Source organism: Polyodon spathula, chromosome 10, assembly GCF_017654505.1.
Source record: "Polyodon spathula isolate WHYD16114869_AA chromosome 10, ASM1765450v1, whole genome shotgun sequence".
In the NCBI taxonomy this organism is placed as follows: Eukaryota; Metazoa; Chordata; class Actinopteri; order Acipenseriformes; family Polyodontidae; genus Polyodon; species Polyodon spathula.
The window spans coordinates 46,533,840-46,553,740 of NC_054543.1; the positions used below are offsets into that span (position 1 = coordinate 46,533,840).

The 19,901-nt window shown below is 39.1% G+C and overlaps 1 protein-coding gene across 2 annotated transcripts in view; it reads left to right on the top strand.

Annotated features, from left to right (window-relative positions):
- The first annotated feature begins 9,426 nt into the window (after nucleotides 1-9,426).
- The window catches only part of LOC121321478, a 61,773-nt gene continuing 51,298 nt past the window's right edge, over nucleotides 9,427-19,901 (top strand). The window contains exons 1-4 of one of the 2 annotated variants that reach the window (XM_041260443.1): nucleotides 9,427-10,557; nucleotides 10,954-11,025; nucleotides 11,766-11,896; nucleotides 12,297-12,399. In XM_041260443.1, coding sequence (XP_041116377.1) covers nucleotides 11,826-11,896; nucleotides 12,297-12,399 — 174 coding nt within the window. In that variant the 5' untranslated portion in view covers nucleotides 9,427-10,557; nucleotides 10,954-11,025; nucleotides 11,766-11,825. Of the gene's footprint in view, nucleotides 10,558-10,803; nucleotides 11,026-11,765; nucleotides 11,897-12,296; nucleotides 12,400-19,901 lie in introns of those variants that run through there. The other variant, XM_041260444.1, reaches the window with a different exon arrangement.

Consider the following 19,901-nt stretch of genomic DNA (forward strand, 5'->3'; position numbering starts at 1 on the left):
GTTACTGCATTTGCACCTTCACTCACATCATCCCATAATGAAACGCAATGTTGATTTTCTTTATCTCACCTCATTAGCAAAGTAAGAATCACTGCTTGAAATCATTAAATGCAGATCCATGTCGACCAGCTCCTCGGTGCATATTTATTAATTTCATTACCACAGCACAGAACGTGTCTGGGAAATGACATGCACAGACTCTCAAATCAGAGAGGAGATGCAAACCCGCAACCCTCTGATTAGCACACTTGTCTTAATGTCGATTTTTTTTGTTTTGTTTGTTATTTAAGTGAAGCTCTTCTTGGTATTCTGAGAGTTTGAAGGCAGTAAATGGATAAGTGTCCGGCAAAATCCCAACACAGGGCAATAACAATCTGGCTAAATATTAGCTCCATCCTGGTTCTCAAACGCTAGTCTCATGTTCACCTACTCAGCAAAACGAAATCAATTGTAGTTGCGCTTATTTGTGCACTTCATTCTGATTGTGCAAAAACTTAGGTGTAAGAAGTTATGATTGAAGCTGTCCATGCAAGCTGGCACAAGCCAAGCCTGCTGCTTCTGGTAGTAGGATGTCTCTTGGAAGGATCCTCACCAGTTACTGTATTTTCTCCCCGAGTGGTTCTTGAACCAGAAGATCCCCTTTTCTAATAGCATCATCCAAAATGTAATGGTCATAATGTTTTCTAACTCTGATTAAATGCATTATCTGGAATGTGCCCATTTTACAAAAGGTATCAGGGGGGTGTCTGTGTATGTGTGTGTGTTATCCAGTAGGTGTGGCGTTGTTTCCATCATAGTATGAAGATGGAGTTTGATAATCTTTCTTTCTCTGGTTTTAAAGATCATATTTTGGGAATTGCTTAGAATGCTTCTCCTTCAGTCCACACTAACAAATGAGATACCTGTCTTTATTTATTCTTTGATCTCTGTGTGCTGCTGATTAAGTTTCAACCACACATGATTTATTGTGTTGTTTGTACTTTGTAATTTTATTTTGTTCCTTGTAAAATGTATTTTATTCCTCGTCTCCATGGGTAAATCTCCTGGTTAAATAAATAAAGACTTCTTATAAATTACAGATGGCTTTGAATCAATCTTGACTGCACTCACACAGAGAATAATGCAGACATGTGTTTTTCTATGATTGACAATTATATGCAGTTATTAAGTGCTTCTCGTATTGTCTTCTGAGTTTAGATCACAACCCCTGATTCAATGGAGGGTCCAAGATCATCAAATGACTTGTAGAGAAATAATAAGCTAGCACCATATTAGGGAGACCCCCTCTGCACAATGGCTCCCACTCGCCAGTATGGAAGAGAAATTCATCTAAGAATGCATTTCAAGTATGTTGTGCTCAATTTCCAGATATATTCAGAAATATATTATACGACACTGAGATATGTGGCAAAACAAGTATATTATATAGCTTCTGTTTGGGGGTTATGATTTGTACAACAAGTGTTGACAATTATAGAACTGAATAACTTTCATGTGGAATAACTACAGTACTGCATGAACCCTCATGGGTGTGGAATAACTACAGTACAGCATGAACCCTCATGGGTGTGGAATAACTACAGTACTGCATGAACCCTCATGTGGAATAACTACAGTACTGCATGAACCCTCATGTGGAATAACTACAGTACTGCATGAACCCTCATGGGTGGAATAACTACAGTACTGCATGAACCCTCATGGGTGTGGAATAACTACAGTACTGCATGAACCCTCATGGGTGTGGAATAACTACAGTACTGCATGAACCCTCATGGGGGTGGAATAACTACAGTACAGCATGAACCCTCATGGGTGGAATAACTACAGTACAGCATGAACCCTCATGTGGAATAACTACAGTACTGCATGAACCCTCATGTGGAATAACTACAGTACTGCATGAACCCTCATGGGTGTGGAATAACTACAGTACTGCATGAACCCTCATGGGTGGAATAACTACAGTACAGCATGAACCCTCATGGGTGTGGAATAACTACAGTACAGCATGAACCCTCATGTGGAATAACTACAGTACAGCATGAACCCTCATGTGGAATAACTACAGTACAGCATGAACCCTCATGTGGAATAACTACAGTACAGCATGAACCCTCATGTGGAATAACTACAGTACTGCATGAACCCTCATGGGTGGAATAACTACAGTACAGCATGAACCCTCATGGGTGTGGAATAACTACAGTACTGCATGAACCCTCATGGGTGTGGAATAACTACAGTACAGCATGAACCCTCATGGGTGTGGAATAACTACAGTACTGCATGAACCCTCATGGGTGGAATAACTACAGTACAGCATGAACCCTCATGGGTGTGGAATAACTACAGTACTGCATGAACCCTCATGGGTGGAATAACTACAGTACTGCATGAACCCTCATGGGTGGAATAACTACAGTACAGCATGAACCCTCATGGGTGTGGAATAACTACAGTACTGCATGAACCCTCATGGGTGTGGAATAACTACAGTACTGCATGAACCCTCATGGGTGTGGAATAACTACAGTACTGCATGAACCCTCATGGGTGGAATAACTACAGTACAGCATGAACCCTCATGGGTGTGGAATAACTACAGTACTGCATGAACCCTCATGTGTGGAATAACTACAGTACAGCATGAACCCTCATGGGTGTGGAATAACTACAGTACAGCATGAACCCTCATGTGGAATAACTACAGTACTGCATGAACCCTCATGTGTGAATAACTACAGTACAGCATGAACCCTCATGTGTGGAATAACTACAGTACATGAACCCTCATGGGTGTGGAATAACTACAGTACAGCATGAACCCTCATGTGGAATAACTACAGTACTGCATGAACCCTCATGGGTGGAATAACTACAGTACAGCATGAACCCTCATGGGTGTGGAATAACTACAGTACAGCATGAACCCTCATGTGGAATAACTACAGTACTGCATGAACCCTCATGGGTGTGGAATAACTACAGCATGAACCCTCATGGGTGTGGAATAACTACAGTACAGCATGAACCCTCATGGGTGTGGAATAACTACAGTACTGCATGAACCCTCATGGGTGTGGAATAACTACAGTACTGCATGAACCCTCATGGGTGTGGAATAACTACAGTACTGCATGAACCCTCATGTGTGGAATAACTACAGTACAGCATGAACCCTCATGGGTGGAATAACTACAGTACTGCATGAACCCTCATGGGTGGAATAACTACAGTACAGCATGAACCCTCATGGGTGTGGAATAACTACAGTACTGCATGAACCCTCATGGGTGTGGAATAACTACAGTACTGTAAAGACTCCTTGCAGTTAAATACTGGTACACATTTGTGGGAGGGTTGTATATGGCTTGGTTATTGCTTAGTGCTTTATTATTTCATTGCTGGCCTTTTGAGGGGCATTAGTTTACAGTATTCAAGTGGTTGCCCTTATGGAAGCATGGTAAAGTGTAATAAAGCATGGTAAACCACTTGCAAACAGTGTAAAGTCCTGTGAGGTATGGTAAAGCATATTAAACAACTTGACAAACCTTGGTAAACTATGGGAAATACATAGTACTGTATTAGCTTGGGAAAGTCATGAGAAAACTGCAAAATTACCATGCAAATTTACAGTGGTAAACTTCTATAAGGGTGTAACAATAGGATTCTTGCTATGCATATGTCTTGGTATTTTTGCTTGGCCATTAAAAAATGTGTTACACACCTTCTTTGGTGTTCTGAACACATTTTTTTAAACATAGATGTTGTCTCCAAGATTCAGTATCAGTATAACTAAAATACTGCCTCAGTATCAGCTTTTATTTTAAACTGAGCTCCAGATGGACTATTGTCTAATCTAGGGGCTTTCTTTGTAGTAGTTTTCACTATCAGGTCTGGTGGTGTATCTTGCTTTATTGTTTCTCAGCTTCAGGGGATTTACTACACCATGATTGTATAGTATTAGATTCACTGAAAGATTAAGGATAGCCTTTTGCCTGAACACACACTTTGATATACATTCCACAGCTAGATACAAACTGTTAAAACCAAACTGCTAAAAGCATCCACTAGTGCTACCAGATACACAGTCTAGAGATACCCAGCTCATCCAAGTTTGTTTATGCCTTGCTGTGGTTTTTGTCTGGTAAATACATTAACAACAAACATGGTGCAAGAATGATGGCTAGTGGAATGAGAATTAGCACTCCTCCTTCAAAGTGGAGGTAGAATGAGCTAATCCCTTCATGTGCAGATTAAGTGCGAAGGGGTGAGTGGGCATAAGCATGTCAAGGGCATGCGGGAGCCACATTGAAGGTCTCAAGACTCTCCTGAAGTAATAATTCCGGCTTAGTAAAATCATTTGAATATTTGATTCCCTGCTACATTGCCGTGTGGTCTTTGATAGAATTCCCAATGTGAGAGCTGATATATTAAATGTAAATACCTTTGGAGCCTGGAGGATAGTTATGTTATCAGGGTTTTATTACCGCCCCTTACAATAAAAATTACATTGTAATTGCTTTCCGGTCATTCACGCACGCATAAGCACATGAGAGGAGCCTAGCCAAGAGGAGCCTATTTTATATGGTTATACTACGCATTTATCATAGTTTATGATGTTTTAATATGCTTTACCATCCATACATCTGTGGACTTTCCAATGCACTGGACTTTCCAAGGTTTTATTACACTTTGCTGTGCTTTTACTGCTGTAAACTTTAGAGGTTGGTGTTAGTGATGAGGCTAATGAGTTACAAACAGGTAGCTGTTTTCTAACAACTGCACTGCATGGAATCTTGTCCAGTCAGTTAGAAAAGGCACAAAGTAATTTAGCACATGTCAATTTTCTGTTTGATATTTGCCAGACTGCAGTACTTACAATATGTTCTTGTGTGTGCTATAGGAGTGTTTGAGCTGAATGTTGATGTTAGCATCTTGAATTTACTCAGACCAGCCTGATAGATCCAGGTCAGGACTGAAAAGGAAGGCAAGTACTGGCTGTGTCATTGGCTATGGGTGTAAGGACTGCATGCACGCTTTATTTAATTGCTTCACACTTTGCTGGACATGCAGGCAGGGCACTTATGCAAACGAGGTGCTGATGTCCAATATAGCTGAAAATTGATTAAAGTTTACTTTTAGGAACTGATTTCTCAAGGCAAACCTGGAAACCAAGAGACAGGCACCTGTGTGGCCAGTGCGATTGTGGGGAGATCGAACCAGAAACACTTCGCTCTAGACTGCAGCAAATACAACAAAGTCAGAAATATTTACTACCCCAAATTCATCAGCAGGGTTCCTGGCTTCCACCACTTAGACCAGGAATCCCATTTAAAAATAATCCTGGGAGAGAATAAAGAAACAGATAAAATTGCTGAGAATTTATAACAATGCCACAAAATGAGGGACAAAATATAAATTGAAAAATGTAAATAACCATGTCTCATAATATTATTCATTTATTTTCTATTTTTGTAAATATCTATGTTCTAATTTATTTTTGTTTTGTAAATGCTTAGGCAATACTTGCACAACACTGTCATGTCAATAAAGATAATTTTGAATTTTAACATTCTATCTTTTTAACCTGCAATAAACAAGGGGAAGATGTGATCCCTGATCAACAATAAAGACAAAATACATAAATTATATGAATAAAATGCAAATAAGCTAAACATTATAACAGTATGCACTAATATATGGAAAGAAATAGTCAAAAAAGTCAAAATCTATAATGAATAAATGCAAACAAAACAAATAAAAACATAATAAATACAGGATTCCAGGAGTTTTATACATTTCAGTTACCAAGTTTGTGTGATCTTCAAATTTCCCTTTAAAACAAGAACCGTGAGATCATGCAGAGAATGGTTGCCAATGGGAGTGATGCATTCATAGCACATAATTAGATGATAACATATACGTGCAACTAACACGTAATTGCGTAATGAGGTTGATGTATTATTTTTTTCCCCCATGCGGCAGGAATGCGCATCCCTAGTTGTTCCATAGTGACAGGTCATAACAAAACAGCTTGCATATCAACAGAACTTCACAGCACAAAACAGACAGCTGCACTTTAGAGACAAATTGAGCTTTAACTACTTTATAAAGAACCAAGGAATAATAATAATAATTGTGTGTGTGAGAGAGAGAAAGAGAGAGAGAGAGAGAGAGAGTAAAAGTACCGTTATTGTAAAAATTACGCGCAGAGGTGATACATGAAAAATGACGTACCAGTGTAGCTCTCCCCAGCACTCCAGGTATTACACTTGGCTTGACTTCAGGTAAGGCATAAAACGATTATGTTTTTTTTTTTTTTTACGCGTTTATTTTAATGGTTCCCTTAAATCATTCAAAATAACATGCACACGTTACTTGCTTTATCAGTGCGATTTTGGCGTTTCTTTTAGTTTTGGTCTGCATGCAGCACAGATTCGTTTCCCGTTGCTTATATATTTATTTATTCCATCCATTTGCAGATTTGTGTTGCTGCTTGTGCAGTTGTGTTCCATTATACAGTCGTTTATTGCCATCTAAAAAAAACAACGTTAGTTAGCGTTGCAAAACAATGAAGTTATTTTTTTTTCACTTTGATTACAAAAACAAACAAAGAAATACACAATTGCATTTGTTTCGTTTCAGAATGCTGTCAAGAGCTCTCGGGGTAAGTACTGTTTGAAATAATGGAATAAGGTGTTGGGACCGAGTTTTCTGTGTATAGATGAAAAGGTGTTACCAGCGAAGCCTGCATGCTGTTGACAGAGCCAGACACCTCCGGAACCGGCTGTGCAATGCCGTTCAGGCCTTTGCACACGGGATGCGTTCCGCCATTCATCATCCGTCATCCGAAGAAGTCGTGAGTCAACTAGACGCGTTAATATCGTACTTCAGAGCGACGGTGGGCAGTGGCGACTTCGTAGTCAGTATAACTACTTTCAGTATTTTAATAAAAAATAAACACAATTCTGTTGTTGTACATAACTTTGAACACACACACACACACACACACACACGTAAAAAAACATGTTACATGTAGTGTAAACAAACAATGATGGAAGTTAAAACGTTTGCTAATTATTACGTTTGTACAAGATCAATAATGTTGTTACTCAATACATTAAAACAAAACAAAACAAACAAAAAAAAAAGACATATTACATAACACAGTAGTCATAGCATCAGAAACCATATGACCAATATTACATTTTTGAAACACTCGCTCCTGTAATAAATATATCTAAAAACTGGGAAGCTAGCAGTGAGCTACCGACATACTTTATCATAATGACCTTCTACTCTCTGTGTATGGAGCCAGAAACACCATCACTTTCATGAACTGCCCCTCATCTGACTTTTCTGACAATAAAAAGTATATGCTTGTAATAACCTGTTTGCTATCAGTTCATAATGTCATGTTTTATAATACATATCATTCATGCCAAAATCCACGGCTATGTCTTTCCATGTGTTTTCTTTTTTTTCAAAGTCTTGGTAATCTTTGTTGTACTTATCAGTAATTTTTATTAGTAATTTTTGTTTGGCGACACACACACAATTACATTTTCCATTTTGTTCAGGAAACTGCAAGAATCCATGTCTTCCCAGTCGTTTTTCATTGGTCAATGCCATTTTTAACGCGTGTCAAATCGGATAAAATTGTACTTGTTTCGATTCCAAAATTGACACATCATCGTCATACGACAATTACATTCCCTATTGCACCAATCAAGGTTCTAAGAACAATACAATGCTCTTTCTAAGAACAATACAATGTAAACATTTCTCTTTCAAGGAACAATACAATGTAAACATTTCTCTTTCTTCAACCCTGACGTTGATCCATGCTAATCCACACACTCCATGTTATTTATTTATTTGTTTATTTATTATTTTGTTTTTATTTTTATTTTAGTATTTACCGATTGATTTGACCCTGTTTTTCTGACAGTCTGAAATATTAAATTGTATTTGTAGGCTCAGCTCACCGCTATCACCCCTGCGCTGAGAGGAACACACGCTGTTCTCCGAAGCATGTGCCATCAGCCGACTGCTTCTTTTCACCCAGAGCTACAGCGTTGGAGGACAACGCAGCTCTGGGCAGCTTACAAGCAAGCCCGCAGGCGCCCAAGCAGTCTACATGGGATCGCTGGTGCGCCTTGAGCCGAGGACACCCTGGCCGACCTAAGCCCTCCCCCGGGCGCCGCTCGGCTAATTGCGCGCCGCCCTTGGTCCTTTACTGGATACGGCACTCGGAGCCCTTCACACTCCATATTTTGACCTGTATAGCACTCGCATATCCGATCCTATACAATTTTGACTTCAGTGAGGGTGAAACATGTGTGACGCATATCTGATTATTTTATTTTGGCCCGTTCCAGCCCTTGTCTGTTTTTCAGGGAACACAAAAAAGATACAATATCAAAAATACATAGTAGAAGACTGTGCTTTAAAATAAGTCGGCTTCCATTTAGATTCCGTTTGGGGGTTTGTTGGTACAGTACTATATTTTCAACAGAAGTATTTTAATTCAGAACGATATGATTGTAATACAATACATACTTTTACATCTGAAACATATTGTAGCAGTATGTAAAATTCCCCATTAACGCTACCCAACAGCAAAATGAAATCAGAATGTTACCCATGCATAGAACATAAAAGGTAATGCAATTTAGCAAAAGATAAAAAATAAATAAATAAATAAATAAACAATGATCACAGTTTCCAGAATTAAAACAGTATCAAAAGCCAGTATTCAAAATTGTAGAATATAGCTCTCGATAAGGCCTTAATGCCACAGTTCGCTTGGAAATGAAAATGCACAAAAACAACTAAAGATCACAGATTTAATAAAAATACATCACAGTATCGAAAACTGTTTAAGGATTAACTGTTACATTACCCTAGCTTGTCTCGTTCAGTTTGTTTTGACTGCATTTTTGTTAGGTGAAACTGGAGGAAGCGCTGTATAACTGCACAGGGGTGTCACTATTTACCACAACCCCCCCCCCCAAAAAAAAAAACAAACAAAAAAAAAAAAAACACACACACAAACAGTAAAAAAAATAAAACAGCTCTAATTAAAGATAAAGATAAAATAGAAAGAAATTACCACTGTCATGCATATTCATGAGCAGTCAAGACTGGGGCGTGGTTTGGTAGCGAGTAGATTTATTCTCTGTGTCAATGAATGCAACTGCTTCTGACTGATTTGGCATGCAGAGCAAAAAAAACACGGGCTGTGACGGATATTCAGATAAATTATAACATTGAAGAGATGGGCTTATATATATATGCTAGTATTATATATATATATATATATATATATATATATATATATATATTATTATTATATATATATAATGGGGATTGATTTTATTCATAATACAAGGGCGGTAAAATGCGACTGACGTTTATTTGGGTAACGAATATCCGAGTGCTGACTGTGTATGTGTGTGTGTGTGTGTATATATATACACACACACACAAGTAATGACACAGGCCATGGTTTAGATCAGTGTCCATGGTGTGGAGTTCTCTAGCATTAGGATGATGGTACATAGTTTCAATATTGTACAAACAATGCAAACCTGTAATTCCCTTGACTGTATGACAGGCTGCACACCAAGATGCTCCATAACCAGGTGATCTCTCGGGAATTGTATTCCATGCATTTCTTTGGGTAATTACTTCATTTAAAACTTGTGGATTGGATATAGTGGTATAATAAGCAGCTGGTGAACTGTTAAACCATAGTTTACTGTAGAGTCTTCCCCCAACATTGAATAGATTCTACTGAAACACATATTGATTTTAATTATCTTTTTTTAAATGGTTTTTGAAACAGAAGCCCAAGTCTACTTGCTTGGTGGTTTTGTTTTGTTTTTTATTGAAATCACTTGCTTTCACTGTAATTACTGCGGTTTAAAATAACATGTTTTTTTAATAAGCAGGCACATGAAAAGAAGTCTCATTAAAGAAAACATTTAGTCTTAAAAAAATGTAAAGCTTAAATGTGTTTAAAGTGATATAATTTCTATTAGCATAACAAAAGCATTTACCAGTCTTATCAATTTCCTTGTTTAACAAAGCAACAGTTAGCTCTGACAGAAAATCTGGGTTGAAATTCAAGTGATGGATCTCGTTCCACCATCCAGTCTCATAAAGTGATAAATCGGTGTGGTCTTGAGTTTTATTAGAAACGTGATATTATTTTTTAAAGGGTTATTATCTGCATGTCTTCCACTGGATAATTGCTTAACTGTCTGTAATCCTATTTTGTGTTCTGTATAGTTCACGAATGTGGTTTCTGCTGAGACCATAGCATTGGCATGCTTGCTGTTCCAGCAAAGGCAGGTTTTCTGAGGTGTGGCGGAGAAGCATATTTGTGTTGCACAGGCTTGCTTCACCTATGGGTTTCACTGCACAGTGCAAAGTTAATATGCTTTTCTTTTCAGGAGCAATTTAAACAAGCATGTCAAACAATGACCTAAGCAGAAAAAGCTATAGATAATTGTACAGAACACACACAATAGGATATGAAAACAGGTAAGGAATCCATTGTTAATTGATATTTTCTAATCTTCGCATACAGTGTATTATGGTCATAAAATCATTTTTTCCTTATAAAAGTTTCCCATAGTAAAAGCATAGCCAAGTGAGTGAGTGTAATAAAGCATAGTGAAAGCATGGTAAAGCAAGCATTGTAAAGAATAGCGAGCTACGGTAAAGTGCATTAATAAACATGGCAAACCAGGGTAAAGTATGGTAAATGCATAGTATAACCATGGGGATACCACAAAAATAAAACGGTAAACTTCTATAAGGGTTGCTGCTGATTGTTCATTATTTACATACATAAATCAGAAGCAAATAGCTAGCAGTAAAAGTGTGTAGTGCAGGTTTTTTATTTTAAAGTATTCTTGTGTGGTTCTCTGTGCTCAGTTTCCCAGTGATCTGCTCGTTGATTGCCTGCCGGCTGACACAGTTAAGAGAACGACGGGACTCCACACTCAGGTAGTTTGCGAGCGCTTGCTGTTTTCGTGGGGTGCAGGCTACATATGGATGTGCTCACAGAGGTTACTATTGACAACACTGACTGCAGTACTATTCATTTCAATTAAAAAGATGCTCTGTTATAAAAATGTGTGTTTGCTTTATCAACACTTCTTGTTGAAATGTCTGTCTATTGTAGGTTTCAGTTTAGATTTAGTGAATATCTTCAGAGTGTATGACGGGGGGGGGGGGGGGGGGGGGGTGTGTGGGGGGGGGGGGTCCACTCCAGGTATAACCGGTGAAATGATCTAATTAACTATGTCATGGTCTGGATAACGGTTTAAGTGGTTCAATTAAACATTTTAGAACAGGGTTGGTACAAAGATCAGGAGTGGAAAGGCCAGCTTTGGACACCACAGAGCTAGGATGACCATCTCAGATTTCCTTCCCTTTTGAAACATTAACCTCTGTAGTGTTAACTACTCTAGCACCTGAGTGAAGATTAATGGGTCCAAATGAACAACTGAGAAGATGGTTGGGACAAATCTATATTGCTATATCTGTATAGGTCCTGTTTTACCCGTCCCAGTTCTCATTCTCTCTGCATGTTTTAGAACCTTTTATTTTAGAAGATTTTATATAATATGTTTTTGTTCTTTGTTTTAAAAACAAAACCCACAACAACGACAACAGAGCTGCACGCGAGGTGACAGTAATTATTGCAAGAACTTATGAGGTAATGACGTCTCATTTTCCAATAGGATTTGCTGAAATGGATTGATTCTGGCTGTTTCGCTGCTGAACTGAATTTCTCCTATAACATGAAAAGTGGTCTCTACAATATTAAAGTCTTGAAGAAGTGTATCAGTCTATTAGACAGGTGGTTTCTTAGGTAAGTTATGATTGAAATGACTTTTATAAATTTATCTCGGTAGTGTTAAAAATAATTTAAAAATAATATTGCTACCTTCACATGCTTACCACGACCTTTGTCAAGAAGATTTGTGCAGTAGTAGTCAACATTATTTGAACGAGGGAGTTCCATTACTACAGAGGAACACTCCACAGCAGTGCCATTGTCACTGTTCTGCTACAAAGGTATTTATTTACCTTTCTTTGTCTGAAACTGCTCGCACGTCCGTGTGAAACACTTCCATCAGTAAGCAGTGGCATCTCTCAGCCGTGCTTTGTATGCTGTAATAACAGAACGGCACCCCTCCATTGAAAGCAACGGGTGAGCAGTGGGTGTTGTGTAATTGATATTGAATGATCATTCTGTTTTGCTTTCCTAGTTTTGATGAGATTAAGGAGGTGAGGCTGTCTTTCTCTACCTATGAGGACCAGGATCAGAGAGGCATGCGGATCAACCAGCAGACCCTATTGAGGGCGCTCAAGGTGAGGGCCCCAGCTTAGCACAGTAAGGAGATTTGTATTGAAGGCAACAGTTTTAATATTACAGACATAATACTTTCATTACCATCTGATGCATCCTCCTTCAGTAAGCCTCACTGATCTACTTTCCACTGTGAGCTGCTGCCAACACAAGATATATATATATATATATATATATATATATATATATATATATATATATATATATATATATATACACACACACACATACACATACATACATAAACATGTTAAGACATGAAATTCAAATTGTGTGATAGTATTTGTTATCAATCTATTTGTTATCCCCTTTGGTTAAAGCAGGGGATTGACTCAGGCTGCCCTAGTTTAAACCTGTTTGAGAATGGGGGTAACAGTAAGATAAGACCATTATAAATAAATGAATTAAGAGAAAGTTATAGCTGGTACACAGTAGTGACATACTTTGTTTATCTTATTTAAGTTCTTTACATTATCACAGACCTACCTTTATATATTATCATAAAAATACCTTATGGTCCATTGCCATGGATTCATAGCAGTCGCTCCTCTCCTTACTGTCAGTATCGCAGACTTCTACAGGCTTGCTTTCCCGGTCATCTGGAGAGAAAGAAAAAAATAAAAAAACTCGCTGTCAGTAGTTGGCTGTCAAACTAGTACCTGTCTGCAAACCAACTCAAGATGAATTAAAACTAAACAAACAAACCAGGGTTTTCCTTAAGATGCCATATGTTTGAGATTGAATATTTTGAAATGGCAATGCGTTAAACTGATAGAGGTGAGCATTAGAAATAACAGCAACATTAACAGCTGTTCATTCGTTCGTTTGTGTTTTCTTCTGGCTCCAGGTCTATGATCAGTAAGGTATAACCAATGTCTTTGATCAGTACAGTATAACCCCAGTGTCTTTGATCAGTACAGTATAACCCCAAAGTCTTTGATCAGTACAGTATAACCCCAATGTCTTTGATCAGTACAGTATAACCACAATGTCTTTGATCAGTACAGTATAACCCCAATGTCTTTGGTCAGTACAGTATAACCCCAAGGTCTTTGATCAGTACAGTATAACCCCAGTGTCTTTGATCAGTACAGTATAACCCCAGTGTCTTTGGTCAGTACAGTATAACCCCAGTGTCTTTGGTCAGTACAGTATAACCCCAGTGTCTTTGGTCAGTACAGTATAACCCCAGTGTCTTTGGTCAGTACAGTATAACCCCAGTGTCTTTGGTCAGTACAGTATAACCCCAGTGTCTTTGGTCAGTACAGTATAACCCCAGTGTCTTTGATCAGTACAGTATAACCCCAGTGTCTTTGGTCAGTACAGTGCTCCCCTAAATCCCTTGTTTAGAAAGATACAGGGTATTAGTGCTTGTGACAGAGTAGCCGTCTGCCATGTGGGTGCGTGCATTCGCTGCTGACTGACCTGCAGGAGATCGAGACGGAGGTTGAAGTTGATATGCCCTGCAGACAAACCAGATTTATTTACATATCAACACACTGAACAGCTCACGTGACACTACCAGCAATGGCAGCGCACGGAGCACATACAACACAGTGTACGAAAACTTTGGTAGGGTCTGCATTATCTGAACTCATTTTCTCTGTTCAGTAATAAACTAACGTTGCTGAAGAGGGTGATCATGGCGGATAAACTGTTAGGGCAGATACCCGACGGATTATTGTGTAGCCAATGTCTTTGATTAGTACAGTATAGCCAATTACAGGGAGAACAGTAACAGCGCTTGCAATGAAAAATGCATTTCAGCAAACTGGTGTCTCCAGCAATGCTTACCTGTGAGATTGAAGTCAGCGACAGCACGCAAAAGGTTAAAACCACTTAGTCCAAGTGTCAGTGTCTGTGCTTGATAAGCCTGCATCTGAACACCTTTAAATAGAGGTCAGCACTACGGTCAGCGGCTGGGCACTGGTAGATGTGGGTTGACACTGTAAATTTAAGGTGACTGATGAAAGTAGCCTATTTTCTGCTGTCTTTAATGAATACTGTAGCTTGTTTGATATGTGTCCTCTGCTAAACAAAAAGAAAAAATGTTTATTACAGCAGGGGAAGAGGGTAAGAAAAGAGAATCGATAAATTGTTAGCTGCTGCCACCAAAGGGGAGATAAATAAGGTTTATAAGTATGATAGGGCTTGGGATTAACCCAGGTCAGGGCTGAGGATGAAATTGTAAAATATATTTCCATCATGCCTGTCCAGCTTTGTATTGTGCTGCAGTGTTCATTGATTTCCCTTAGAGGTCACTCTTTATATACATTTAGTGCCACCATGTTGCTGAATTCTGTCTTGCCTACTTACTGTTGTGCATTCACAAAATAAGCCTTATTTTTTATGGTTTTGTAAAAGTGTTAGGGTACTATTAATGTAATTAGCATATTCAATTCAAGGAGAAGTGCTCAGTGTAGTCCTATCCTCAATAGTCACTGAGTGTAGTACATCATTAAAAATCACTGAAATCCAGTGGCTCTTGTAAAAATAACAAAGGTTCTCATTTGCATTTTTTTATTGATTTATTCCTGTTTAATGTGAAGTGTACCACTCTGTGCTTAAGCGTTTATGAAATTATGGATGGGTAGTCCAATTTTACCATTTTTAAAGTTTGTTTTTAGTGACACTGAACATGCTGTAGCTTCCATCAACATTTGGAGAGCAGACGTTCAGTTATCACTCAATAACAGAACAGCAAATAAAGCACAGCTGAGAAAATGATACTAATTAATGACTGTGTTCTAAGAACAATGCTTTACAGAAACAAATATATAAATAACTTTTAAAAGGTTGTAGTTTCATAGTGGTAATGACATTGCTGTGACATGTTCCTTGGTAATAACGGAACTCCCACTTTCAAATAATGACTCTTCCATTATTACCTCATTCCTTGTATAGGCCTTAATCAACATCTTGACATAAACACTGGATGCATTCACAATGGGCAACATCTCCTGAGCTCTTTGTCAAATAAGAAGACATATAAACATTTACAATTACAAGTAAGGAAGTATAATTTTAAAGCTACCTACTGTTGAACAGCACGTTTGTAAAATATGGGCATATACAAGTCATGGATTTGTTTAGAAAAGGCCCCCCGATTAGAAGGTGGTAAAGTGCCATGTTGTGATGGTAAGAAGCTTACACAGAGGACATGGTCAGTGAATGTGAATGGCATTCTTTTCCCAAGCAAAGCGAGTGTTGCTTGGGTTCTCTTGCATCCCGTCCCATCTGTGAGGTGCTGCTTCTTTGTTTCCACTGGGTCAGAAAAATAAAACACATAACACATTTCAGCGGTCTTTGCAGTGCACTGTGAGAGTTTGACAGTGTCACCTGGCTCCCTGTGGACGGTTGTCAAAGCCACAATGCAAGTCAGCACAAGCCTGTGATAGTGTAATATTTATTGAGCCTTTACGTTTGTTCTGAGGGGCATTGCTTGATAGGTGAGATGACTGTTTTGAAAATAAGAAATAATAATAAATAATAAAAATAACAAAACAATTAGCCTATTACTGCCACAATGGTCCTTTATTTTCCACAAGCACTAAATACTCCCCAGCCCCATCTCCCATCCTGCCCAGTATTGGCTAGTGGGTCACATCCCAGGTGCTGTTGCCCCCTCATCTTTATCTTCCAGCAGCTGGCCCTTCTCTAATTGCCTGGCACTTCGTGTTACAGATAGGGACAGGGTATGAAGTTAAGGCCATGAAGGGCAAGGCAATGTTGCCTTGGTTGGGAGTGAGGGGGAATAACACAGAATTACAAAACAGAAATGGTCATTGAAATGTCTGTATAAATTAGTATGTACCGAAAACAAGAGAGGAGTTACAACTGCACCATTGCATTTTGAAGTACTGCAGTTGCAAGCCCCTTCTGTCATAATACAATTTCATTCTGTCTAATCTCGTCCTTTCTGCAGACAGCTCTTCCTCCGCCCTTCTTTTTAAATGTTTTTAAGTTAGCATGGAATGCACAGGCGGAAGAATCACACAGTGACTCTGCCAGTGAACACTGTGGCAATTGCCACCGTTAGTTGAGAACCAAGGGGGCACAGCAGAGATAAAGCGCTGACCAGAGCACTGGGAGGTGACGTATTAATATTTATAGTGATACAGTTTGCTTTTAGCACAGCCAGCGAGCAGCCAGGAGAGAGATGCTTGTGAAATATGAGTTCGATTGTGGCGCTCAGTCAAGCAGAAAGTGAAATAGGCCATAATACTCCCTTTGAGTTACGAGCACTTGCAAGGTCTTGGGCTGTTTACAGTTGTTCTATAATGCTGAAGGATAGCGTTAGTGAAGCATTGAGGTTTGCATTACCCCCTCCCCTCTCTCTCCCTAAACTCTCCCTCCCCACCAAACACTCCTTCCCCGACCCAATGCATTTCTATAGAGAGAATATGATGGAACCACAAAAGCACCATCCCTGACACACACACACACACACACACACACACTCACACAGAGTATAATGAGAGGTACAGTATATGAGAAAGATGATTTTATATCTATTGTACAATCAGTGCACTAGCCTTTTGTTCTGAATTGTGATGAGTATAGTGCCCATGAAAGAAGATGGATTGAGGGCACCAGAGACTGGAGTACTGAACAGAAGCAGAGCCAGCTTCCCCACTCCTCATCCCTGCCCTGAGTGCTTGAGGGATAGTTCTGTTCCCTTGCCTATTCCTTCAGTTCCAGTTAGCGATCCTGGAAAAATGTCATAAATCTCTTGGGTTTAGCTGGAAAAGCAGTGAGCATTTTACATGTCCTTATCCCATACAGTACAAACTGTACAAAAGTAAGATATTAAAAGGGTTCCCTGGTTACACCTTGGTCTATATAATTCTATTGTAGGGTTGTCATCGCATTTAGCATTTTCGATTGTCATCATCACAGTTGTAATATAGACTACTGACTTTTTTGGGGGCTGCCAGAGAATAAAAATGCAATACCAAACCGGCAGCTAGCAGCATAGTCTCCAGTCTTGCTGAGTTATTGTTTTGCAGACGGCTTTAGACACAAATTTTACTTTTAATGTTACATAGTGTAGCTATAATGAACATTAACATTTATAACACTGCAGCCAGAAAGCATAAAGTCTAGCATCCTTGACAGTGCAGTTGGCAGAAGGATAATTTGGTTGAAGAGAAATGATTGCTGTTTGGAGTAGGTGCAGTCTATCCCAGATGAAATACATACCTTTAATAATGGCTCAGAAGAACACATTGATTATGCAGTGAAATAATATGGGTGAGCTGCACCAGGCCTCTGTGCTTCCCTTGCTGTTTTTTATTTTATTTCGTATTTAGCTGCAGTGAATGAGCAAAAGCTATCTGGGGGAAAAAGCTCCCAATCAGGCACTGTACTTAAAGCATGTCGACTCTTCATAAATCCACATTGTCCACAAACAGTTTGCAAGTAACAGGTTCTAAATAGAGTCCAAGTAGTTGATGTTTTCATAGATACAATGTTTGCGAGCAATGTATTCTACCATGCAAGTCATTAAATAATCTTTTTTTTGTTTTGTTTGTGTCAAAAGGGAGGGAGTCTGTATGTTGTCACAACCAAATAAACTGTCTGTCTTTTTCACTTGTGGTATAATATGCAAATGGTTTCCCTGACTTGTATTCTCTCTGAATCGCTCACGTCTTCCTCGCTGTCTGTATCAAAGTGAGTGTTGACTTCCCTGTACAATAATGCTGGAATTTGCACATCGTTCAGATGGTCAGCATTATTTAACTTGACGGGGCATTGTGGTAGGAGATCCTTTGACCTTTACCAAACCAATTAAAAATCCCATTCTCCGCCAGTGCCATCCGTCACCATGAAGAGAGCTTAAAAATGAAGTAAAAACAGAAAAAAGGAGTCTTTATCTCTAATGCATGCAGGGAAACTTTTTAAAGGAAGATGTGTACTTTAAACTTCTCAGAGCTTCCGAAGAGCCAAGACAAATGGCAGAGCTTCCTTTCTGGAAATAATGTTTGATGACTTAACCCTATGTAAAAATAAATCTAGTTTTATCTCATAAGCAGCATGCGCAACTAACTGATCAATTGCTGGCTAACCTAATTTCACTCCCGCCTCAATCCAATCCATCTCTGTTCAGCACCCTCACTGCCTGACAGTAATGAAGAGCTGGGAGACTCATTTTATTCTGCAAACAAATGTGCATTAGGCAAAGAAGAATGGACTACTGAAATATAAGCTGGAGGTAATTCCTATCTGTTGCCAAGGCAGCTCAGCCTTCACCCCACTCCCTTATTTGTTTATTTGTTGGCAGCGCTGGCGAGCTGAGAATAGAGGTGAGGAGCCCTGAAACACTAGGCACAACCCCTTTGCACTGTGAGGAATCATTCCAGCACTAATGACTGACGTCCTCTATTCATCCACAGACCAATCACAGCACTGACAGCATCAATAGGTGGTTCTGTACACTGTACCCCACTGGTATACCTCAAGCCTGACCTAGAGGAAACACTCTCAACAAAAGAGTTTAGATCAGTGTCTCTTCATTCAGGGTTTACAGTATTTAACTTTTGAGTTACAGGAAGGAAAGCACATTCTGGTCACTAGTCGAGAGCAGACGCACCGTGATTGTTTTAGTAACACGTTTTTCAAAAGTTATAAAGCAAACTAGACTGGGTACAGGACAAATGAATTCTGCCGGGATCCATAGTTAAAAACAGCTAGCAGATCTACAGGAGTTATGTTTGCTGCCTAACTGGGTTTGAAACGACGATCTAGAGATGCCTCACATGCCTCTTCAGTGGAACTTTGAGTTTAAACTTTCTGCTTGCTTTTTAGAAGTAAAGACATGAGATGCAGCTACAGCAGGCATCATTTGTTGGGGTGCCAGGCAGGTAACACTCAAGACAATGGTTTGCGTGTTCATAAGGCATGCTGTTTTCTAATGACAGCCAAGTAGACAGACATAAAAAAGAGGTATATCTTTTTTTCTCTCTTTCTCTCCTCTCATGTTTTTTTTCTATTCATTTCTGCAAACACTCCTGCTCTTCCCTTCTGAAGCAAAGACTGTTAATTAATGAACTAGCTTTGCAAATATGTATAATCCCCTGCTGGGGAAGCATTTGTCAAGCTTGTGTCTTTACATACAATGTGTCTAGAGAACCACTTATGCATTTGGAGATGCAGCTTGCTAATGTTGCATCAGAACCTCAGGGTACATTAAGGCTGACTGTCTCTGTCGGAGTGTGCAGATATAAGAAGACGTCTTTCCATGTGACAGTTTTAGCGTGGGTGTACGGTCATGCTAATGTAATTTTTCACGTTATTGGTGACTGATTTAGTATTTACACCCGTGACGGGGGATGCATGTCACTGACTACTACAATACATATTTCTTCTGTCTGTTCTTTTTTTAGCTGATCATGTTTATGAACAGCACAAGCTTTAAGGTTGGTTTATCCTTCTCTCGCAGACAGAAGCCGTACGTCAGCTGCAGACACTTCTACGGGTGTGCCAAAAGGACTGAAGCACCCCC